A 25982-nucleotide genomic window follows, 5' to 3' on the forward strand; every position below is an offset into this window, starting at 1 on the left:
TTCTATTTCGAAACGGACTCAGCACACGTCGATAGTCCACGCGAGGATTTATGCGAGAGAGCAAAGGACTTTAATAGTTAGATGGGGGCATCGTTTGGGAAGCTATAAAAGTGTATTTGTGAGATTATTTTAGCTTCTTCGTGTCTGGGCTGTAGGGTATTTTGCAACTTCCTGGTCGTCGCATTAATATGTCTGTTGAAACTGCGGCGACAAACCAAGTGACTTTCAAAGCTTTTCTGGAGACTGGATTCATGGGGTTTTATAATCTCACTGTAATGTTCAAAACCAGAAAAAACTGCATTCAGGGACAAGCGAAGAGACAAGGACGTATTTCATAAGCAATGGAAAGTGGAAGTGGTGGTGCCTCGAATAAAGGTGAGGAGCTTTTTTTTTTCCCCTCTCGTGACTTTCTCCATGTTAACATGAAAGTATAAAACATAAATTCTCCTATATTTACACCTATATCTGTTATATAATTTCTGTGTTATTATGTGACTAAGCCTAAATGGAGCGTTAAGGTGTCGTATTTCCAGGATTGTGAAATACCACGGTGACTTTTTTCCTGGTTAAAATCCACATTGCCGTTTGCTGTAATTTTCCAGTGCCATACTTTTTCCCTTCTCCTCCAACTTCTTTTCATGTCCATGTTTTCTTTTATCCACGTTTTAGGCTTTTTAATACCCGTGTCAGATTCTTTGGACGTGTTTCACAGCATTTTGGCTCCACTTCAGAATGCGTACTTGTATGAGGAATCCAAGCAGTTTTTCAGATACGAATCTGCAGTTTTGGTAAAGAACCCTGAACTGGAAGAAAAGGTCAGCACAGACTTTTTCTGTATCCCCCTCTTTTTATGTACACTAAAGTGTTATAATACTTAAAAATACAACTAAATAGTATAATTAAACTCAAAGCAGTTAATGTCTTATCAGTGAAGTGACTGTGCTTTTTCTCTGACATGAAATATGATCTTGAGTGATATGTCCAGCTTTTATTCACACGTTTTATCCTTTTTATGTCCATATGCTCTTCTAAACTTATCTTTTTATTTTAATTTTGTGTTAGTATAACGCTTTTCGAGCGAAAAAGAAAAATGCAGGATATTCAGAGAATGATCTCAAGGAGTCATATGGATTTTTGCTGTTTGATGATAGCAATAAGGTACAGATTTAAGATACAGACATACTTTAAATAATAAACTTTCAATCAGAGATTCTCCTCTTTCTGATGTTGTTTTTATTTCCTGCATAGGCTAATGCCCTTGGAGAAACTGGTGTGGTAACTGGAAACAGCACATGCACAACGTTGGGAGATCCTTCGAAGGGTAAATAACAACCCTTCCTTCCCCTTCTTGCTGTCTAATACATTTTCAAGTCAAAGTCATTTTAGCATTTGCCAAAACATAACTTAGATATGTATTGAATCAATAATGCAGTCTAAATATACTTACTTGATTTTTGGATTTAAAAAAAAAAAGAAAGCCAAGCAATTTATGTAGTGAAGATAAAGCCAAGAATCGTCTGCAGTCTCTGATACTCCAGTGCCTTTGAAAGTGAAACCAAATATAAAAGCTCTGTCAGTGTATATAAATGAAAGTAGAAGATATGTGTTGTGAAACAGAAACTTCAGTTTGCAGCATGTAGGGAGCTAAATTAAGTGTTTTGAATGCAGAAGGTTTGTTTTTTTTCTTCCTGCTTTTGGATAGCATCCTGTACTTTTTTTCTTCTGCATAATTTTCAAAGTGAAATGTGAGATTATATATTTGTTTTCCATGCTGTAATAGATGTGGAAGTGATCAGTGCTCAGTCGTGCCTTTTTAACGATGCCAATTTTCAGCAAACAAAAGGGGGGAAAAAGGCCATTGAAGCAGCACATGAAAACAAGCGCTTCTCTGTGTCACATATATCGAATGTAGCAGTGCTGCTCTGAAACATCCTCTCTTTTACTTCCCATCCACTGAAACTTTTTCGATCTATCCGAGTTCCTGTCCACCTGTTTAGCTGTGAAAGTTTTTGTTTTCTTTTTTATTTTATCTCTTCATAACAATTGAGTCAGTTCTAAGAATGATTCCTTTTTTTTTTTTTTTTTTTTCCGTTTTGTTTTTTCACTGGTGGCAAGGCATCTAAACCTGTTAGACCTGCTTTGAGACACTCCTTTTTGGTCAACACAGCCAGATTTCTGAATTCCTCTTTTTCATTAGTGACAGAATGCTGACTTTTTTTTACTAAGATCACCATCTTTCAGTATATATATTCTGTACAGCTTTGACATAGTAACAACTACACCAATCAGCCCAACAAGTACTGACACTTATTCGCTGAACAGCTTTACTTTTATGTATAGTCTCTTACTGATTTTTCTGCCCTGTTCACCATGTGCAAACTAGTTTTTATGTCTTTATAATAACAAAAGCATTAAAGATAAATATTAGTATCATGCAGTGTCTAACATTGTTTTGAGCTCCTGTCAACTTGCACCAACCGGATCATTGTCACATGAAACAAGGTGTGTCTTTTCCCACCAGTGATCCTTCAGGGTGTGGTCATCCTGCTCTAGTGCAGATTTGTCACTTTTATCTGGATCTACACTTTGAGTCAAACTTTTTTTTTATGAACCCTTAATGAATACATATATAATATATAATTTCCTGATGACATATACATTATTCTGAAAATGTACAAAAGGTGAAAGATCTTTTTATTCTCTTCTTAAAGGTGTTTACATTTCCATGTACTCTGACTGTTTGGATCTAAATCGTTGGTATCATGGAAAATCTGGATACATTGTCATTATCAGGCTGACAAAGGTACTAAAAAATACAACTGTGATATTTTATATAAAGAATCTGTGCTGCTGGTATGACAAAAAGTAAACAGTCCTTTTTTTTTTTGCTAACAGGGTAAAGTACACAAGGTTGTAGAGAACTACACCCAGAACTACACTGAGCCCACTGTGGGCTTTGACTGTCATGTGTCTGAACAGTTGTCTTCAGTATCTGCTAAAACCAGCTCGTTTCTTGCTTTTGATAGAACCCAGGTAAGATTTGTTATTGCAGGGTTTAAGATAATTATGTAAAACATCCCTACTAAATGCTCACCAAGAAGTTATCTATCAAAGGAAATGATACCATTTTTGTCCATTTTTCTTCACGTAATGGAGTTAAGTACCTTAATGTATATTGAGAGTGAAATCTAAACAGATGCCAACCAGCTTCAGTCCATGTTTTTTGTCTTTCAGTATTACATATATGAGTTGCTAGATGATGGAACCAGTGGAACAGCTTGGTGTCCTAGTGCTGCCTGTCCAGTTGCTGTTGTATCATTTTCATATACAGACACCAAAGAAACACTTCCTGTTACAGAAAAGAGAAGGTATCCTTCTCATTAAGTAACTCGTGCAAGCCTTGAACATTTTGATTGTACACTGTGTTATTGTTTCTAATGCAAAATATCATTCAAAAATGAGAATATCTGGTCATAATAATTATCCCAATTTCTCCTTTCAGTGAGGTGAAAAAACTTGGTAAGTAATTCAACTAATCACAGAAACTGAAGATATTCTTCACAAACACTCAAATAATCAGTTTGAAGATTTTTTTGTGTCACATTCTTTTTCAAGCCAAGACTGATGCATCTTTGTTGTACTTTTTTTTAATTTGAGAAGATGCAGAGATGTAAAGGCAAGGTCGAAATTGATATTCTGCCCATTCACCTCTGAGCTGGAAAGAATATTAGAAACGGTAGCTAAGTAATCGCGTGTGCTTACGCAAGAAATTGTTTGCAGAGCTCTGCATTGTGACCCCAGTGCTGTCATCACTCATTCGCTGGCTTTTATGTGTGAAAGGACACATCAGTGCAGGGCTGGGCTTCCTCTGACATGTGGGAAGTATGAGGAAGAACAACACTGGGTTACACAAATTTCTTTAAGGCGGAGCAAATTTGTAAAAAAGGGTCTTTATTCAGCATCTATAAGTTAACTTATTTAATCATTTGCAACAATACTCCAATGGTTCCTACTCACGAGAAAGGCGATGTCTTTGATCAAACTTCTAAAAATGTACAAGTTTCCTATTCAGTATGTACAAACACTCAGCAATGTTGTTGGAGTTTACTATGAAAGATCTTGAATGCTATCAGGACCAGCTTGGTTCAATGCCCAATATTTCAAGGTGCAAAGGGCCTCTGGAGCAACTTTCCAAAAGGCCTATTGTAAAAACCATTTGGGGGCTTTGCTAATTTATCTGCTGTTACAACATTTCAACATACAACACCTTCAATAGGTAACCCAAAATTATCGTGAATCAGCATACTGGTCAGAGTTGCAAGATAGATTATGTCCTCATTATTTCTTTTCCTTTCTAATTACACACAAATAGAGCCTTAATGTAGTTTAATAACTTGCCCCAAGGATGCATTTCTTCATGGAGGGGCTGGGAAACTTATCAATCCTTTAACTGGATGTTGATGACTCTACCACCTGGGCTGCATCCACCGGTGGTTGTAGATTTGTGATATCTGGCACTCAACCTTTTGGGAAATGATTGTCATTTGTTTTTAAATTGTTCCAGGATCTGAATGATTTATTTTCTTTTATGCTACATTTTGCTTGCACAGTTATCTGTGAAAACAGGTATAAGGCAATAGCTGATTGTCATAAGTTTGGATATGTAGACATACCGGCGTAACATTCATATCGGCCAACATTTAGTTATACTGCAGTCGGCCCATTGATGCGGAGGACAACAGCAACCAATGGCAATGGTCAGTGCCATCGTACTGGTGTGTCACAATTTAGTCAAGAAACCAACTAGAAATATTACATTTCATATTGTTTACTTCAAAAAGGTTTTTTGTTTGCACTGAAATCATCCAGTTGATAATGGTTTAACAAGCTATAGTCTTTTCGAAGCCTTTGTTCCCTTTATGGAGTCTTTATATTAAAAGTTCATTGAGTAATAAATGAACTTACATAGTTTAGTAGTTATTATTTAGTTCTGTTATTTAATAAGCATATTTCACAATTTCACTGTCCTTAGATGGGAAATAAAATTCTACAGCAACTGTTATCTGCTTTCAGCTAAAGGCCAAATTGTTCTGAATGTTGGCACTGGCCGAGTTTTACAATGTGTAATTTTTAAACCAACCACTTTGATTACAACTGCAGCTGGACAAAGACTCTATTGCTCTCTTCACAACCCTATCCAACTGTCAGTTCACCTGTGGGACATGCAACTTTTACATGTCCTGGTATAATTTATGATTATTAATGACAATAAGATTTAAGTTGTGTTGCAGTCTTTTTTTTATTAGGCTCTTTAATGCACTACAAGTGGTGATGCATATTTGATAAGAAAATGACCAGGTTACCATCTCAGCATTGATTTGGATATTAAATAATGTTGTAATTGAAGCTTTAGTTTGAACCATGAAGATTAGCATAGAACAACTAAGAAACACATACAACTGAATAAAATTAAACACTTTTGACCTTAGTGTCACCATTATATCAAGACAAACATTCATACGAACTGCAAAATGATCTCTCAGCTTAACACATCGTTTATATATGTAATTAATTCAATATGAAAGATATAACCATTTAAAAAAAGTCTTTTATGTGAAAAAAATGTGTATAATTGTTGCTTTGGTCATTTTATTTCAGTTTGCCAATACTTGCCTTGGAAGGGTCAGCTTCAGATTGATGGGCAGAACTACATTGTTGAGCTGAAGCCAGCTGTGGGAGCCTTTGTCCCTACAAAGTTGTATGTTCAGCATTCACACTGAAATACTTTAATTTTTGCTTGATTTAGAAAAGTTTACCTTTACCTTAATCTTTTATCATTTATCCTTCTTGTTTTTAAGGCCACCTGTGGTGAATGTTGACAAAATCATTTCGATGTCAGATGTGCGCCGGCTGTTGCCAAGAGCTGTTTTTGAAACCTCCCACTCTGATGAGGGTTTGGTTTTTTTTTTAAGCTATTTAAAGAGAAAGTCTGTAGGGGAAAAAAGATTTTCCCACAAAATCGTTTTTAATTTATTTTCTTTTGTTGCCATCTTATAGTCTGTCATCATGGCTTTTACTGCAGCCTGCGTGAGTTTGTGCCTTCTGAACTGGAAGAAGCCAGTTCATTTGCACAACTTTTGTGGAAGATCAAGGAAAGAGATCTTGTGAGTTCGTATGTCTTAAATTATTAATTACATAACGGACTTTCCATTGCATCTTACATGTACTCGGAGCTGTGAAAGACAGTCTTGTGACTACTGTTTGATCTTTTTTTCTGTCCCTTTCTCTTTCTTTTCATCTCTTTCCTAATGTCTTTTGCATTTCTTTGCTGAATCAACCATTGCACACATTCAAAACGGCTTATCTGTTGATATACTCTTGCTAAGGTGTGATGCAATGCGTAAAGCAAAGTTCTTATGCAACATCATGTGGTGTCCAGATAGAAAAAGTTGCAGAGTGATGTTTCTCAGCATCAGGACACTGCTGAGTAGCAACGGCTCCAGAAATGTGCATAATATCACTGTACTAGCAAACAAGTCAGGAATATAGTTTTTAGTCATGTTACATGGTGCCTATTTGAATGATTATTAAACTTGACATTCCATATTTTTGTCAGTTAACTTGAGCCTTATTTATGTTCTATGTTAAATCCATCTATAGACAAAGCCTTTTGTCTGCTGCTTCCTTTACGTGCCTATACCAGTATGTTTTCAGACCTTACAGATGCATAAATGGAAATGACGAATGTAGCAGCTTAAAATTGTGGGGGTATGCAGTATAGTTCACATGCAGACAGCATGACAATCATGCCAACATAGCTGTTCACATGTATAAAGGGAGCATAAATGAGGTTTAATTAGTCAGATAATGGAAATATTTCTTGTTGCTTTTCAAGTGTTTTAGTTTTACTCAACAACCAATATTAGAAAGATATTGCTTATTTTTGCGCAGGCTCTCGTTATTCCTCTGAATGATAGCGGATTTCTTATCCTGTTGCACCCTTCTCACTTCCTCACATATGATGGTAAGATATAGAAATATATAACACTTGATTAATTGTTGCATTACGACTTTTTTGTTGTTCGAATAGACAAATTCATGTCAGCCATATATATTTTTCAGATGCTACTTCCACTGCAGCTGAAGCTCTACGAGGCATTTTTGTGTTTCCTGACTCTCGGGTTGTAAGGGGAGGTGAGTTTAGCGTCTGTTTTACTGTGGATATATGTGCTTGATATTTCTCAAATCACATTTATTTGTGGATCCACAGCTGGTGCAAGAGCTAGTTCTAAGTTGAGTCTAACTAAGAACTAACTAGTTTGGTTTTTAAACAATTTTTTTTTCTTTCTTTTGTCACAGACACAAAATTTGGAAAGAAAAAATCAGACATGCCATTTGAAATCCTCCAGGTTCTACCTGTGCTGAGCTATGTAGAGGCTGAAATTGAGAAAATGCCTGTGGACTCAAGTGAAGGATTATGTGATGTGGTAGCACAGCATATGCAGCGATATGCCACATTGATAAACCCAGGACTGGCAATAAGTCCCTCACGGGAAGTCAGCATTTTTCCAGATCAGTATGATATAGCAGATGCTCACAAACATCTCTATTCACTCCCTGAGTGGACCAACAAGGGATGGCAGAGTTTGAAATCATACTTGAGCAAACCAGCCTCTTTTCAACTTCTATTATCCAAGGTTTCAGAAATCCTGATTGCTGGACAAGAGGAGAGGCGAGAAGACCTTGATGATGATGTGTATATCTGTCTGTCCTCACCTGAGGAGGTACCAACCTGTCCCTTTAGCATGGAGCTAGAAAACCAGTTATGCCACCAGCAGTCTCCAGTTAATGTTGAGACATCTGTGGACATTGATATCTCAAGCGTTGAACCTCAAGGTGACTTATTAGATACATCCCACAATGTGGTGCAGGACATTTTGCAAGTTACAGGTTTTACCAAAGACAATGACAAATGCATTGATCCCACTGAATTGAACAAAAGTGACAATGCAGGCGCAGAAACTTGCCTTACTCCTTCTACTTCTGAGGATCTTCCCACAGAACTTATTGTTAGCATCACCTCAGCAGAGCAAACTGTCACGGAAAAAGTATGTGTTGCCAGTACTGTGTCAACACCAAAAGACAATGACCTTAAGTTTTCGGGTTTTGGAATCAGAACAAAATTGCAAACGGCCGATTTGAAATCGCTTAGTGATGAGACTGACACTATGAAAAAGGTTCTGGATTCCTCTATGTCCACCAATGTCACAGGAACAAAAAAGAGGAAACGACGCAGAGGACGTTCCAAAGCACAGAAAAAGGCTCCTAAACCACGTGCTGAGCCTCACAGTTTACAGTCAGTGTTAACACCAGTGGAGGTTGTCGATTTTAACAGCACCACAGAAGATCATGCTGAGGAATTGGATCAAACTCATTTGAGTAATTCTCCAGAAAGGAATTGGAGGAAAGTTCAGAGGCGGAAGCGCAGATTTGGAAAACTATCATCAAAAAGCAAAAAAGTCAAATCTGCAATTGTTGCTTCAGCTGAGGTGAAAGTATTGGATCTCAGACAGCAGATGTTGGAAAACACTGTTTTAATGGATCTTCCGCTGAAAAGGAAAACTGAACGCTGGGATCTCAAGCCAGTTATCAGCAATTGTGGAAGAATTTTGGCTCCTTATGGATCAATAGATACTGCTGAGCAGGTTAAGTCTTTAAAGACTAAACTCCAGCATTTAAAAGTTGATCAGGGTCTTGCTAAAATGTTGAGTGATGCCCCTACTAATGATCCTGTTTCAATCGAAAAAGAGGAAGAGTCAAGGACTACTTCAGAGGTGGCCAATGATGGAACTGAGGTCACAAACCCAATAGATTGTGGGAATAATATTCATTGTGTGCTTCCTGCTGATTCAGATGAGAGCACTAAAAGACAATCGGAACATACTGAAGGTTCAGTACCTTTGATTCTGAAGAATAATAATGCTTCTTCACAGGATGATGACAACGAAGTACATTCACCACCAGCAGTTCTGGAAAGACAAATTGAAATTTTTTGTCCAGTAAAGCACAAAACAAAAGGTGAATATCTTCTGAATAGACTAAAGTCAGTTCTTTCCAGACGAAAGAGAAAACCAGATATCCTTGTAACAATGGAAGAGACTGAAAATACCAGCCAAGATAGTGAGGTCTGTCACAAGAAGGCCAAAGTGGACTGTGACATTGAGGATCTAATGTGTAATAGTGGAACCATTCAAACCACTAAGTTTGGTCTCGAGGTTTCAAAGACTCCATCAGTCGACCCCATTTTTGCACATGCCTTAGGCCTGACCCCTAAAAACAATCCAGATGAGATTAATAAAAATGAGGACCAGGATGTACAGCAAAAGAAATCTTTAGAGACAGAGGAGTCCCCCTTTCTGGAAAAGCAACATCGGATAATGCAAAAGCCTCCATCCATTTTTCCAAAAGGCGGTAGGATTAAGACTCTGAAAAAGCATCAAGGCATCTCTGCAGAAAACATGAAAAAGAAATGTAAGTCATATTTCAAAATTATTATATTTGAATTACATTAATGTCATGGTATTCATAATGTTGTGCATGATATTTAACCCAACTAATCCTTCCCTTGATTTCTTACTCCTGCAATTGTCAGCATCCTTCCTCTGCTCTTTGCTTAGTCTTTACCAGCCCCTAATTTGCTATTGGCTTTTGCTTGCTTTTAATTTTCTGCTATTTTACCCATATGCATCCAACTTTGAAACAATTCTTTGCTTTACATGTTGGTGATACATTTTCTAATGGTAGTACAATGGTATATTTCATGTGCTTTCAGTGTGCTACTTTTGTCTTCATGCTATTTCTCTTTTTTTCTTCTCTGTTTTGTCTTCACAGGGTGGTTGCATTTTCAAACTCCAGCTTGTTATGCCAGTGAAAAAGGCAAAAACAATGCCTGTATTAGGGGTAATTCTGTCAGCAAGACTTTTAAGGAAAAAATGAAAACTGCTTGCTCATCTACAGATGCTTTGAACTTACTTGCTGACTTGGCACTCAGTGTCAGTAATGACCAGGTTCCTCCTCAACCAAAACCTGCTCTTGAGAGAAAACCTGAGACAAGTTTGAAGAAGTGTGACCTAACAAAGGGTCTTACCAGTGCTGAACAAGAGTCAGTTCTTCATGCTCTGCTTAGACAGCCTGCTGCTAGATCCATTCCGCCTCTCGAGTCACCATCACCAAGCCCATTTGTGGGAAACACTGATTTGGTTGGTTTGGTGTCTAAAGAACATGCATACTCACTGCCCCCATCTTCCTCTCTGCTGTTGGATTTGCCAGGTACACCCTTCCAGGTACTACCATTAAGCGGTTCCACCAGACTGCTGCACGATCACCAGATAATGTATGAGGATGGAATTAAAACACTACATCCTTCCGTTATTCATGAAGACATAAATGAACACACAAGGACTTCAGACTACCTTCACAGGCACAGGCGAAAGTTCAAACACTCTCGTTCCTTTGCTATGAACAATGGATCAATCCAAGTCACAAAACAATGGAAAGAAAACTATGACTTTAATTTGGACAGCAAGTTCACAAGTGACCCAAAGGACAAAGTTGTCATCCGAGCTTTGCATGGGTATGTATATTTTGCACTCATTCGTACCACAATTCTTAACTGTTTGATACATAATATCTGAATTTGATTAAAATGTTGTAATAAAATTGGTACTGTATTCAGATTACATGATCCTCACTAAATGATTTTGTATATTTGATATCTTCAATAGCCCGTGGGATTTTTCCATTCGCGACAGTAGCGAAGAAGTACAACTCATCTTCCATATGTGGATAGGCTTGTTTTATAGCCGCTCAACAGCCAGGTTCTTTCAAGTTGACTCAAGTTTCATGCATCCGTGTTCAGAGGGAAGTGATTCTTTGCAAATGGCCAATGGAATGGAATTGGGCCTAGCTATCTCAGAGCTCAGGGACAAAACAAATACTTCAGTCTCTTTGGTTTCAAAAGCTTTGGACCTCAGTGGAAAAGATGACCCAAAAATGGAACCAGAACCTGAGATTTTGGACTTGTCACTGAAAAACTCATGTTCAGAGCCTCCTACATCAGAGCTTCAAGTCAACAGAAAAGAGTCTTCTGTATCCAGTGGACCAACGGAACACATTGAAACGTTAGAGGCTCTAAAGACACCAACAGAACAACAGGAGGCAAGCACATTTCAGGTGTGGTTTTGCTGTTACTACTGTTTTCCCCCTATTATGTTTAGTTTTTTATTTAATAAAGCTAATTAGCTATTTTTGACTGGTACATAGTGATATTATGACCATAATTAAGGATTTTTTGGTTTCCAATTTTTAGTTTTACTTTTAAGTTTTCAAAGTTCCAAGTTGAAAGGGACTGTGTGCCGCTTTCTTCTAAAATGTTTTCTTATCCAAGCAGCCTAAGTCTACTGGACTTGAGAGCAGTCAGTAGCTCTTGCAATCCAAAAATGTTGGGTAGGAGATGGAATTGCAAATTCGATTGACAGTACCCATGTTTACATGTAGACATTTACCACATTTGGTTTAAAATCATCCTAATTTAAAATTTTAGGGCAGCTTTTTACTAGGAAACTAAGCTATTCCAATCTGGTGTGTGCATGTGCTAACATTTAAGCAGAAGGGTTCTGTCTTACATGCAAAGAAAGATGTTTACATTTCAAGATTTATCAAAGATGGAAAGGCCTATAAACTGATCAGCGCAGTTGTGGTTTGTGCTGTATTTTCAAACAACAGCTTGATACTAATCAGTGCTTTAAGGGGAACAAAATAAGTGGTGGTACTCCCTTCATGACTTGCTGTCAGTTTGTTATGCAAATATGGGATAAAAACATGGCTGATACTTACATGTAGATCTATAAATTGATCTATAGATCAATAGTTTTATTGCACAGAAATGACAAAAAACAAACTCGGCAAGTTCTAAATCAAATCCACATTTGCCAAATTCAAAGTGCCATGGAGACACTTTGAGCCTTCATGGCACTTTGAATTTCAAGCCTCATTGCATGAACAATAACAATAGCACTGAAAAGTAAATACATAAACTAAAGGTTCATCAACCCTTTCATGCATGAATTAATTAAAAAAACAAAAAAAAACAACAATGCAACATTTTTCTAAATACATTATTTTACCTCTACAAATATGCAATGATACTTTTTTGGTAACTAGTGATATTTAGTATTTTTTATTATTTATTTTAATGTACTCTACAAAATAGTCATAACATATAGTCATAATGCCTTACGATGGACTGGCAAGCTGTCCAGGGTGTACCCTGCCTTTTGCCCAAAGCCTGCTGGGATAGGCTCCAGTTTCCCCGTGACCCTTAATCAGATTAAGCAGTTAGGAAAATGAATAAATTAATATGATTAACTTATGTAAATCTTCTATAAAATATAGCTGTATCATTTTCTTTTCCTATTTATCATTAAGGCAAAGTTGCATAATTACATTACCTCCAGTTGTATCATATATTTATTCATACTCCGGTGAGTGGAAACGTATTGGGTGACTCACTAACATCCACTGAAGTGGTTTATTTACAAAAATACCATCCTCATTCATGAATATTCAGAAAAAAGGCTTATAAATAGGTGCCCACTACAGGGCCAATGTGAATGAAAGGGTTAAAAACCAAAAAAAAAATTATACATATAGCCTTATTTAGCTTATTACCAGACTAATTTAACAGTGTATTACTATTACACTTTTCCTCTGTGAAATATGTTTTTCACAACATTAGGCCTGGTCCATGCCACTTAGCAATATTATCCTATATTTAATCTAGAAATAATCTTCATAAACTCAAAATACTGACCAGCCATGCACTTAGTTTGCAGCATCTGACCTTCATTGTCTGGTGTAGTAAATGACTGTTGAGTGATGACAGTAGTACTACTTAACTCCATTCCAGTTCGTGTCCTCAAGCCCTTTTGGAGCCAGGCTAAAATTACAGCCGCCATAGTTTTTTTTTTTTTCTCCGCCTTTACTTTCATTTAAAGCACGTCCACTTCAATGTAAATACAGAAGGGAGTGAACGTGAAGTGCGGTGTGACATTGTGGGCTACAGCAAGCATTGTGCGTCCAAACCGGTCTTAACAATACATTTTGAGGCGACTTTTTTTAAATCAACAAATATAAGTTGCAGTATGTGGTAAAGTCGTAGGAGGGTATACTGATTGCTGAAGAAAGCCGGTAAAAGTCCTTGTATGCATTATACGCTGTAAAAAAAATTGCCCCGGTGTGCACTATACACTGTATAAAAAAAAAATAGTCCCAGTATGCACTATACGCTGTAAAAATAAAAGTCCCTGTATGCAAAGGTATAGAATTTAAAAGGGCTGGTACTGCGTACCGCTGCTTACCGGCCCACTTAAAGCACTGATACTAATGCATTCCTACTACAAACAACAAAGAGAGTAAGGCATAGAGACAGAGTTTGAGTTGGTTTCAGTTAAAAACCAGGCTTTTTGTACGCCGCCCAAGTGAGGAAACAATACCTGTTGTATTTTTACATCAAGTCAGAGGATGCACTATAAGATCGCAACCTGACAACTTCATGATTCAGTGTTTACATGATACCATAATCTGTTTGGTTAAGGGATATTATGCCCCCGTGAAACCAAATGAAAATCTTTTTAGTTTGACACTTTTCATTAAGGTGTATACATTGATCATTTTCATTCTGATAGAGCTTTTAAACTAATTGCAATCAGTATATTTGATTCCATGTAAACATAGCCAACAAGTGGGCAAGAGATTAGCAACCTGGCAGTGAAATTTGCAAGTGATTGCCATTTGGATTGCAGTTGATTGAGCACACAGTAATTTGGTCATGAATTTACGCATTTTGGCTAAAAGCAGGCAAGTAATGGGCATCCAGCTGCAGACAGACTGAAACAAGTCAATATCTGTTTGGCAGCTGGTATGTACAATCCAGGGTGCCCCTATCCTCTCCCAACTAACTGCAAAAGGTTGTTGGCAGAGAAACTGGTTCAATCCTTGGAAATCATTGGTAACTTTGGCATTGCAACAGCAACCAAACTGTTTTTGCCAATCAAATAATCACAATTTTAAAATGTAAGACTCAATACAAAAATTAAGAATAGTGTCCAATACTTGATACTATTTTCGATATTATGGGGTAGACAAAGTTGAAACACCACATACCACAACTAAAAAAATAGTACAAAAGGACATTAACACTAAAATAGATAAGGGGCAACTGTTTTTTTCTGTGAATCAGCAGATGCAAAATTAGCGTTCAAGTATCAATGACAGTGCTAATAAATATTTAAGTTCATACAATTTTTTTCGTATTGATTCTTAACTGAGAATAATTTTTTTCTGACAACATTACTAGCAACTAAGTTCTATAGGTTCCGAAACGAATTACATTCTAATTACATCTGTAATAACAAAACAGCCGTTGTGGAGGTGGTGGCCTTCATTGTAAAGATGCTAAATTTGTTTTAAACATTTTGTTGTTTGGTGCTCTTTTTTTAGGACCCTGCAGACAAGCTTAACTACATTGATTCAAATGATTGTACAACTGCGCAACAGTAGTTGGAGGATTATCTAGATTGGTTTATAATTTTAATATGCAGTAATGCAAGTAATGATTTTGTAAGCAAGTCAGTTGTCTTGTCCATGTGAAAAGGTCTGCACCTTTTCACACATTGATCATACTTGGTAGGTTGGTGTATTTTGAGATATAGATGTTTTGATGCTCTCTGTTTGTACTCATAATTTCCGACTAATTCATGGATGCCTCATCTCACTGAGATCAAGAATCACTGAAGTTAATTTTTAACTGAATGTTTTTGAGTTTGTCATTACTACAAAACTATCAGAATTTTAAACAATGATCTGACCTGTATTCAAATTTTGAGATGCAATGTAGTTGGTACTATATAGCCTTTTCCTCAAGACTTAAGCTCAAAACTGCAGCCCTCAAGGACTGGTGTCCTTCAGGTTTTAGATGTTTAATGCAGCAGAATATTTGATTCAGGGATTCAGAGTTGCTGATCCCTCCTTGAAATAGATTAGTACCAGAGGTGACGTTGCACATACCAATAATAGTTTTCATATCTGTACTGTTAGATATGCAATGGCATATTTTATGACATGCAAAAAGGTTTCATTGGCCGTTTTTTTATATACATCAAAAATGTAAATATGGAAAAAATTAATGGCCAGTTGGGGTGATTTTTTTTTTTTTTTGCATATGCATTTGCATGTCTTGAAAACAACTTGATGTATTAGTAGGATTGAAAACTAGCCCCCCATCCGTATTTGACCTTGTAAGAATCAAAACATTTATAGCCTAATATATTAACGTTATAAACAAATAAGTAATTTGAAATTTGCATTATTCACTTTTCTTTTTTCATTTTTCCCGAATTATTTTATGAAATCCGTATTGTGAAATAAATGTTTAAAATGTTTAATAGCATTTAATTTTTTTCCAGTGTGAAAAGAAGACTGAGGATTCCTCTGAGACGCTCATTGAGGAGAAAGATGTCCATGAAAGTATGGAGAATGATCCTCTTGAAACACCTGTTTGCTCAGAGCACACTGGTGCTCCATCTTTTAAGAATGACAAGACATTCATTCCTCTACAAGAACAGATGCAAAGTACACCTCTTGGGCCAGAAGCTGATGAAGTGTTAGATAATCGACCAGTGCAAGATGGGTTCAACAAAGATGTCAATCTAATAAGAGATGACACAGATCATTCAGACTCTACAGAGAAGGGTCTTTGGCTAAAAGATGGAATAGATCCGTCTAACTGTCTGACAGAAAAAGAGGTTGATTTCAGCACAGAGGAAAATGACATGGTCATTTCAGACAAGCATTATGATCCAAAATCCGAAGCTCATAAAAACTGTGCAATGAAAAACAACCTATTTCTAGAAGACCATGTAAATCCTTCTTTAGAGGTGGTCCAGACTGAAGATTCTGATGACAAAGAATCCAGTATTATCTGGAGCAGAAACTTTGTGGAAAATGAGAAGCAATTATCACAGGAGGAATGTCGAGTTGTTTCACCAGATCAGACAGATCTAAATAGAGATGTGAATTGTACATCATGTGAAGATACACAATTGGAAGATCATCACTTGAAAGAAAGCAGGCCTGTTAAGAAAGAGAGCTCCATTTTTGCTGTTAAAGTTTTGAGGGAGCAGCAATTGCCCAAGATGTGCGATGAACCTGTAAAAAAAGACTGCAATTTGGAGTACAGTCATCAAGCTAAAATGGATGAACTCCTACTACCAAAAAACACCAAAAAAGATGCCTGTGTAAACTTGTTGGCAGATCCCAATGCACTTAAAGATCAAACTCCAATTTTAAATATGCCTGATACACAATCAAAGAAATGGCTTGTTTCTGATGACTCTGTATCCAATGAAAATTTAGAGAATATTTATCCAATAGATGGGTTATTCACTAAAAAGCCAGCATTATCTGAGTCTGATGAGACTAAAACTTCTGTTGATAGCTCTCAGACAGGCTTGTGTTCTCCCCAAACAAAATACAGGGCTGAATTGGGATGTGAAAACCAAGTATCAGACTTTAGTTCCGATCCAAACAGTATCAATAATGCAAGTCAGGAAACGAAGTCAAGTGAGAGAGAGAAAACCTATGACAAAGAAACCGAAAACCAACTGCTTGCACACCAGTCTCATTCACCCAAGTCTAAGGTTATCAACGATCGTGAGGCTGACTTGTTTACTAAAGAAACCAATCTCAAAAAAGATGGAATGAATGGGGAGTTGGACAATAGTTTCGGTGGAGTTGTGATTCCGTTTATTGGAATTGACACCTCTGGGGTCCATGTGGTACAAACACATGATGACGTGGAAGCTGTCCAGGGCCAGGATGTCATACCATTTATCAGTGAAACTTCCAGCCCTGTAAATGTCCTACCAAATGATATGTGTAGTAAATCTCACATTTGTGGTAAAGAACCAGAACAGTCCTCTGTCAAAATACCACTTCTTGATGAAATTGAAACACATGAACAAATCATACTTGAAAGTGTGTTTGACAGCAGGTGTCCTACTCCAACTATTGATGAAAGACCAATTGAGTATATGTCACATTCAAGACCTAGCAACAGCACTCCTGCTTTTAGTTGTAGTGAAAAGGGCGGGGACATTGCTGAAAAATGTCCTAGCAGAAGCTCAATGACTGTTAGGAATGAGCTGCCTTTTGAGCAAAAGGTACAACCTTCTACAGTTGACACTAATAACAGTGGGCTTCATCCTGATCTTGAACTAAGAACTCTTAGAGTGCTAGAAAGTATCAGCAAGTACATTGCCATTACAAACCACATGGACATTCCCAGTCAAACTAAAACAAACATCAAGAAAAAGACTCTTGAACAAAACCGCAGTGGGAAGTCCATCCCCACTTGCTTGGCAAGAAAGACTCCAGTTGACCTAATGAACAAGAATACTGATGATGAAAAGCTAGTGCAGGCACAAGATCAACACATCAAACTGTCAGATAACATTCTTTCATCGTCTTGTACATTGGCGAATGTACTTGATGTAGAGATGCCACTTAGGAATACAAGCCCATCAATTCTCCCACACCATCTTGGAAGTGCTGATGAACTGGAACCTTCTGTAAGGACAAATTGTCATCTCTCCAGATCACTTTCCTCTACTCAGGGTTTGCAAGAAGAGCATAAAACATCACAATCTCAAATAATTTTGCATAATGAATACAGACAATGCAGTCAGCGTCCTGTCATGGCAGTAAAACCATCTAAGAATGATGAAAGTCAGACACTTTTGACTTCTGCATCTAGAGATGTAGATTTTGAAACTAATTCTCAAAGTAAAAAGACTGATGTTGAAGTCAAACACTCCACACCAAGTCCCATACGCTTGGAGATGAAAGACATTTCAGAAGAAAATTCTGATCCTATAAATCATAACCAAGACACCCGTGAGCTTTTTTCTAAAAACTCTTGGTTATCGAATGTTAGTTGCAGTAAATCAAACTCTGATGGAAGTAGATTTGCTCTTCTGGATCCTGCACATCAATATAAGGAAAGGAACTTTTCAAAATTTATGTCATTATCTCCATCCAAGCAATCTTTTGAATTTGCTGAAAGTTGCCCTGAATTTGAGAGTGGAGAAAAAGCGTCCTTGAAGAACAATTTAAATGAGATAAATGACCATACAGCTGAAGAAATGAGTTGGGAAGAGTGCTCAGACAAATCATTTATGTTTCCTAAAGATGATGGCATTTGTAAAGATGAGCATGCTCTTGGACCTCAATGCTCACTTATATGTACAGTCTTTAATGGGAATCAAAAGGGATCTTGCACTTTGCTGGAGCAGCTCTCTCAAAGGTGCATACAGGACGACCTCACTCGAGCATCACTAGAACAAGAGTCGCTTATCTTTGAAGAACAAATGAAAAACCTTTTGAAAAAGAGTACAAGAGGACCCATCTGCCAGCAGATCACTCATGATAATTTGAGGTTATTTTGCACCAGTCCTATGACTGTCAACTTCTCCTCCCTAGAGGAACAGGAGGATTCTCTGGATCTACTGGACACTTCACTCGTTGGGCAAAAAATAAAGGTAGACATGTCCAATAGGAAAGATCTGGAAAATGAAAACGAGGAAGACAAATTGTTACATCCAGAAGATGCAGGAAACCCAATGGAACATCCTGGAATTTGTGGTGTGACTGCTGAATGTGCTAAGCTTTATGAAGCAAAGATGCTTGATATCTGTTCTGTCAAAAAGGCCTCATACAGACAAAATGGCTCAAGAGTCGATCGATTTCACTCAAACACTGAACCGAATAACCCATTTGACTTCTGTGTTCAAATGAAGAAAGAACTGGATGAGACCTTCCGGACTAATCTGAATGCAGTTGTGAAGAAATCCTGTAAAACAAAGTACAGATTCTACATTTTTGTGACGTCAGATGATGTCTTCTTTGAAGAAACAAAGGTAGGATAATTTTTCAGAAAACTTGCAGTATTGTGTTGGTTGTACAGTCATGTAAAAGAAGTACCTTACATACAATTGACTTTACAGGTTTGCATATACACACCTGTCATCCTTTCTTGCAGCTCCCTCCCTGGCTAACATTTTCAGCTAGAAATCCAAGGTCAAACTTAATTACAGGCTTCATAATTAATTAATCTTGATTAATTATATTTTAAACGTATATTAATATTTGCCCCAGGAAAAAAACTTTTTATTTCGTTTAATTTAACTGGATTTTGGTGGATGGCTGAATGAAATTTGAATCAAAAGATATTGATATTGTAAACTTAGGTTTTAGCCATATCTGGAAAAATACATTTAATTTCAATTCAAAACAGAGAAAAATAGAAAATATCTCTGGCCATAACTGAACATACCTAAAATTAAAAAATTCATTTTAAGTAATTTAACTAACAGCTGCCCCAGTCTACAATATATTACAGTACTTTTAACTTTTTACTGTGTTGTGGATTCAGTCTGGTGACAGAATCCAGGCGACCATCTCCTGCTCAGATTGCAGCTTGAAGTTGGATGCTGAGGACCTAGCTGTCCTTTTCAGTCTGAAAACACAAGGGAGTGTCTGTGTGTCTGGGAGTTTCAGAGAAATTTTCAAAAACTCATAATCCAAAACCACTGATCAAAAAATCTGGAATTACCAAAATGGTGTCAGGTATGTTGGAAATGATTTTGAACTGCCTTCATGTGATATTAGAGAAATAAAAAATTAGTGTTTTTTTGCTTTTGAGAGAGTTTTTAACTCAAAATTTAAAATATAAAAAATATCAAGTTTATGTAAAATTCATGAAACAACACATGATTTGGGATGTGTGTATAGTTTGGAGATTTTTTGTTAGATTTTAAACTGAAATAAAAATCTTGAGGTAAATTAAGTATTTTGACTAAATTTGAACAAAATCCAGCACACCGATGCTTTGATTAATCTTGATCGAAGTTCATACAAGGGCAATCCAGAGGATGATTGTGGCAAGATTGGTGCTGCTTGGTTAATCTGGTAAAAAGATACATATGTTGAGCTCATTTGCATACGTCTGAAAAAAGCAGAGGGTGTTGCATCTCTAAAGACTGCATGTTGCAGTGAATCAAATGTTTGGCGTGATCCAGGGGATATATCTTCCAAATATGGTGCAGGACCAACTGGTCATTTTTAGTGATGTTTCCAAATTTTTAGGCAGCGCAAATTTCTTTTCCTCATAAACTATGCCCGCTTTCTCTAGTCATTGCTACATTTTAGACATAATCTCAGGGTAACTTGAAGAATGTGTGTGAAGTATGATGCATATCCTTCCAGTTGTTGAGATACAAAAGACCTAACATTATAGCACCCCTTCGATTTGAACTTTTTTTCATGTGGCCATATGTTAAGCATCAAGCCCCCCCCCCCCCCCCCCCCCCCCCAATCTGTAAATTTGATGTCATTATATTGTCATTTATAGGCCAAAAACTATTTTGCTTCATTCATTCATTTTTGGAACCGCTTAATCCAATTCAGGGTCGCGGGGAAGCTGGAGCCTATCCCAGCTGGCTTTTGGGCGACAGGCAGGGTACACCTTGGACAGCTCGCCAGTTCATCGCAGGGCCACACAGAGAGATGAACAACCACTCACGCTCACACTCATTCCTAGGGGCAATTTAGAGTAACCAATTAACCTAACACGCATGTCTTTGGATGGTGGGAGGAAGCTGGAGTACCCGGAGAGAACCCACGCATACACGGGAAGAACATGCAGACTCCACACAGAAGGGCCACTGACCAAACCCCTCCCCAGCCAAGGATTGAACCAGTGACTCTCTTGCTGTGAGGCCACAGTGCTATCCACTGTGTCACCGTGCAGCCACTGTTTTGCTTGTTTTGACATTGTATCCAGATGTGGGTTATGTTGTAAAAGAACTAAATTTTAAAATATTGAAAGATGGGGTTTTTTTTAAGTTGGGTCTTAATTTTTTGTGCCTAATTTTCTTAACCATGTCAATGCCCTCGGACAGTTTAACATAAATAGGTTTTGAATATTTTTTTACATAGACCCAGTCTCCATAAGACAAAAATAGTCAATTAGAGACAAATGGGGCATCACCCAAGGAATCTGGGAATGTAACATAACAGACGTTGCGACAATGGCTGACTGACCTTTGCCATAGCACTACCAAGTGGCTGACAGGTGTGATTTGGTGGTTAGAATAAATCCTCTGCAGAAGTGTCAAAAAATTCAGTTCATTCTTCTCATCTGCTAGGGGCTGGCTCCAAAACATAAAAAATTCCCATAGAATCCCATGTTAAAAAGGCCAACTACACAGCAGAAAAAAACATGTTCAGAGTCTGGTACAATAACCATTTTAGATTTTAATAGGTCAGGTTTACCTTCATGACAACTGTGGGGGGAGGGATTTTTTTTTTTACAACTCTTCTAATAATAACTAACTTTATTTTGAAATTCTGCATAATTAGGGGCATGTCATTTTGATTGGCAGGTGCCCGATATACCTCTGCAAGAAATTGCGGCACAATCGGGGTTAACAGCGTGATTTAGCTTTAGCATGCCTACCTCTGTTAGCCGGTTAATTACCATTAGTTCGGGGTTAACTCTTAGCTAAAGGCAGGTCAGTGTGAGATAGGTGTCAATCATTCACCACCATGCTCACAGCCCCCGTTTCAGCTCTACCTCTTAGCGCATTTTTGTTTTATCTGGGAGAGACAGCATGCATGACGCTCAAGCGGCAGCAGTTAAAAGTGAAGCCTATGAGGAAGTAGATAAAAAAAAAAAAAAACTGCAGTTCCCCTCTCATCCTCTAAGGGCTGGCCCCAAAACAGAGCAAATGTTTCCATTAGCTGGTTAGCTCCTGTTATCTCCGAGTTAGCTCAGTAAGCTCTTAGCCACAGGCAGCTCGTAGTTTGCTAGATGTCAATCATCCACCATGACGCTCACAGCCCCCCTCTCAGCTCTACCTCTTTGACCATATTTGTATTTTCTGGGCGAGATGACACGCATACCCCTGACAAGATGGCGATGGTAGGAACCGCCCACCAAGCTTCAATTCAGCTCTTCAGAAACCTATGGGTGAAGTCACGGAGGCTGCGTCCATCTTTTTATATACAGTCTATGGTGACACCACCAAAATGGGGATGGTGGGAACTGCCCAATGAGCTTCAATTTAGCTCTTCAGAAACCTATTGGTGACGTCACAGAGGCTCTGACCATCTTTTATACACAGTCTCTACTGCTGTGCCAGCTGTTCCGAGACTTGTAAATGTCATTGTTCATATGTATACAGTTTAGGATGTTAAGAAAAATAATAATGATGTTAGAAAAAATAATAAGGCTGTTATGAAAAATAAAATGAAGGCAGAAGAATAACACAAAAGAAAACAAAAAACCCTCCACTGCTCCGCAGGCTTGTATCCCTAAATTTATTCATGAAATGTGATAAATTTCAACACAGATATTCGAAAACTAGCTTGTAGTCATTAATGGTATTGTTTCTTCTTATATGGGATCATGGTTATGATGTTGAAAATAATTATGATTGTCCTATCATCATTATCATTATTAGAAGGTAGTGGTAGCCTACTGGTTACAGAGGTGGGCTTGGGGACATAGGTGAAAGTCCCCGGGATGGAAACATGTAAATTACTATGGGCTTCTAAGCAATGTCCTTAACCCCCCCAACCCTTGTAGTTCAGTATCTCTGAACATTCAGTAAGATTTGTTTGTTCTAAAGTACCTGTTAATTAGCCAAGTGAGTTACATGAAGATGTAATTAACTAACGGACATAGCCAAGTTTAATCATATTTATCCAGTTTTGGCCTCCCTCCAGTATAAATCTCTACAAAGCCCCTGAGGGTTTAGCCCTATCTTATATTACCAACTTAACTTTACCGAATCAACCACAACCAAAGAAGGCTGGCCTTTTTTTGTGTTCTGTAGAATTTTATTGACCAGAAAGGGAGGCAGGGCCTTTAGTTTTCAGGAATTAGGCCTTTAGTTTTGTGGAATCAGCTACCAGTTTTTGTGTTGGACATAGGCAAGGCAAGGCTCAAAACTAATCTGAGAAACCTTCCTGTTAATTTCTTGCTTTTTGCACTCTTTGACTACATTGTGTACTGTTAACAATTTGTTTTATTTTATTCTTGCTTTTTTCCTTCATATTGGTAATCATTCTTATTAAGTTCTATGTGAATTATGCCGATGAATTGAGTGTGGTGCAAAAACTGTATTAACCAATAGTCAAATCTTTTCTTACAAAGAGTGATCCAATTTCACATAAGGCCTATTTCATGCAACGTCTCACTACATATTGTTGTCTTATGAAAGATGACCATGTCTTTTAATAACTGTATATTTGTAGTTTCAAATAAGACAATATGTTAATGCTAAATGATGTACTGATGGTAAATGTTTTTAAAAGGTTGGGTTAATTCTCTTCTTTTTTTTTTTTTCAAGACACATTTAGAAGCAGAGGGCCATACTGCTGTACAGTCATCTGAATTCTTCATTGACGACCACAGTTCTTCACTACTCATCATTCTTAGAAATGAAGACATTGAAGAGCACATATGCAAGGTAATAGATTAGTTAGGATAACCAATGACAAGATTTTGAAAGAAGATAGTAATGATTTAACGAATGGGCTCTCTGATATTCAGGTACCTCACTTGCTCAAGCTGAAGATGTCCCCAGGTGTGCAGTTTGCTGGAATTGATGAACCAGATGATGTTGTGAACCTCACTCATCAGGAACTTTTCACCCGGGGTGGATATATAATGTTTGACAGAACCATTCTGGAGCCTCTCAGCCTTTGTATGTTTAGTTGTCTAAATGCCACCATTTTAAAGATATTGTCTTGTAAGTAATCCTAATTTAAGTTATCGTCTCAACTTTGTACAAATGTACAGGCAATATGAAAAAAATATCTGAAATCTTGAGAGAGCTAAGTAAAATGGGTAAGTGGAGATGGATGCTACACTACAGAGACAGCCGCCGCCTGAAAGAAAATGCAAGGTAGATATCAATTCTGAAAAAATATTTGGAAATGTCACTAATTTTTCGAACTGGAAGTTCAGAACAGTTACATGACTATTTCATTTTCATTGAATCCAAGTTTATTGTCATTATTATTAGAAATATTTTAAAGGTATTTTGAAGGTGCAAAAGAGGTCGGCCACCAATTAGAAAGTTGGATGCTTAATACTTGGCCCCTCCAAAAGTTAAGCAGCATGTTTTGCATGTATAGTAGTAATACTATAGTTTAGCAGTGTACTATAATTTCTAATCTTCTGTGATGGACTACACTGACTTGAACATCCTTAAATATTTTTGCAGTTATATTTAATATTAATTGATTGTACTCTTTTTTTACCAATCTGACCATTATGTTTGCGCTTCCAAAATCCAGGTTGAATGCAGAGGCAAATGAGAAGAAAAACTTCCTGTACTGGGGCCAAGATGCTGGAATACTGGAAGTATTGCCATACCATGAGTGTGACCTGATGTCAAAAGCTCAACCTGATTACCTCACATGTTTGCTCCGCCTGCAAGTCCAGAATATCTCATCTCGTTATACAGTTTTTATAACTGGTAAGACACAAATATTCAAATCCATATTATCTGTGGTAATGCCGATATTCACCATGTACCATTACAGTGCTGGTATAATCCATAAAGTTTACTAAACACCTGTAATATTGTGTTAATCTTTTATGAGTCCTGCTCTAACCTTGAGTTAGAGGTAAACCCCAAACCATCCAATCAAAGGAGAGTAATACAACTGTAATTGCAATTCATAGACAACTGCAAGTACTTTATTAAATGTTATTCTACTGTGATTTTTCAACACACAGCCATCTCTCATTGAACATGGATGTTATAAGATGTTATAACAGAAGTCATTTCTATCCAGTGCAGCGCCTTTGGGAATGGAACGAAATAGTTGCATTCTAAAGGTGCTGGATGTGCAACAATTGCATGTTATGACAGTGTGAAACAAAACCCATGAGAAATGTTGGTAATGCTGTAGTAAACTTATGGTTTAAAGAATTAATAAAGGTTTGATTGCTAGAGATAAGACACAAAAGATTGTTTTGCCGAGTTTGACATTGGGCTGACCAATTTTTAGGACAAACTGAAAGGCAAAGGATAAAGCTGAATTGGATAATAAATGTCACTGAATGATCACAGTCTTTGAAATTGTAAAAAGGGTTGTTGTAGCCACATTTTTGTGCCAGGCAAATGTAGTGCTATAGAAATGACAATGAAAACATGAATTCCTACATTACTGGATTGTGTCTAAATAAGCCTGTCAAGGATGTACAAAGATTAAAGTGTTTGTCTTCTTTTTACAGATGCCACAACAGACAGTGCCTTTGAGAAGAGTGGGGTTTTGACAATGACTTTGAACACTTTTCTGACAAAGTCTTCAAGTGCAACCTTTACAGTGTGACCAAAAGGTTCAAGTAGGCTGACTCACGTTTGAAAATTCACGCAAGAAACAGCCAAAGACTAAACGGGAAAACAGTCACCAGTAATTGTTATTTAAAACATGCTACATGTGCTGCTTTTTGACAGCAAATTTGAAAGTTGAGTTATGAATGATGCAATAATTATCAGTTTCATAATTTGACAAACATTTGGTTTATTCTCATTTGTAGACCTAGTTATAATTCAGTTAATGGATAAAGAAAATATCACCAATACTGGCAGCTGTGCTGTTCAAACACATTTTATACTGTATTGTATTTTTTATTGTAAATTATATTGAAAAAAAAACTATTTAAAAGTAATTTTTGATGTTATGTTATATTTGTTCTGATAATTCTGACTTTTTGCAGTGAGTAAACAAAGCTAAGTTCGGCTGTTTTCTATCAGTGTGTTACATATTAAAAGATGTTCCTGTAC

General features: G+C 37.2%; 2 protein-coding genes across 3 annotated transcripts; both read left to right on the forward strand.

Annotated features, from left to right (window-relative positions):
• Positions 1-6304, forward strand: LOC306765980 (protein TASOR-like). Of its 2 annotated transcripts, XM_079253531.1 has the most exons (10): positions 1-375; positions 670-815; positions 1063-1158; positions 1249-1321; positions 2712-2803; positions 2896-3033; positions 3235-3368; positions 3503-3519; positions 5659-5758; positions 5859-6304. In XM_079253531.1, exons 1-10 carry the CDS (start codon positions 342-344, stop codon positions 6055-6057), a joined length of 1029 nt encoding a protein of 342 aa, XP_079109657.1. In that variant the 5' UTR covers positions 1-341; the 3' UTR covers positions 6058-6304. The 2 variants fall into 2 exon arrangements, with proteins under 2 accessions (XP_079109657.1, XP_079109658.1); XM_079253532.1 differs by having other exon boundaries at positions 5659-5973.
• On the forward strand, positions 6063-25950 carry LOC306765869 (uncharacterized protein). The gene is made up of 12 exons (XM_079253388.1): positions 6063-6164; positions 6952-7024; positions 7123-7194; positions 7360-9531; positions 9892-10633; positions 10785-11232; positions 15525-19034; positions 23532-23651; positions 23735-23888; positions 23984-24089; positions 24484-24665; positions 25430-25950. Exons 4-12 carry the CDS (start codon positions 7389-7391, stop codon positions 25525-25527), a joined length of 7503 nt encoding a protein of 2500 aa, XP_079109514.1. The 5' UTR covers positions 6063-6164; positions 6952-7024; positions 7123-7194; positions 7360-7388; the 3' UTR covers positions 25528-25950.
• Positions 25951-25982: the final 32 nt, after the last annotated feature.

Source organism: Telmatherina bonti (genome assembly GCF_933228915.1).
Source record: "Telmatherina bonti genome assembly, chromosome: 2".
NCBI classification, from domain to species: Eukaryota; Metazoa; Chordata; class Actinopteri; order Atheriniformes; family Telmatherinidae; genus Telmatherina; species Telmatherina bonti.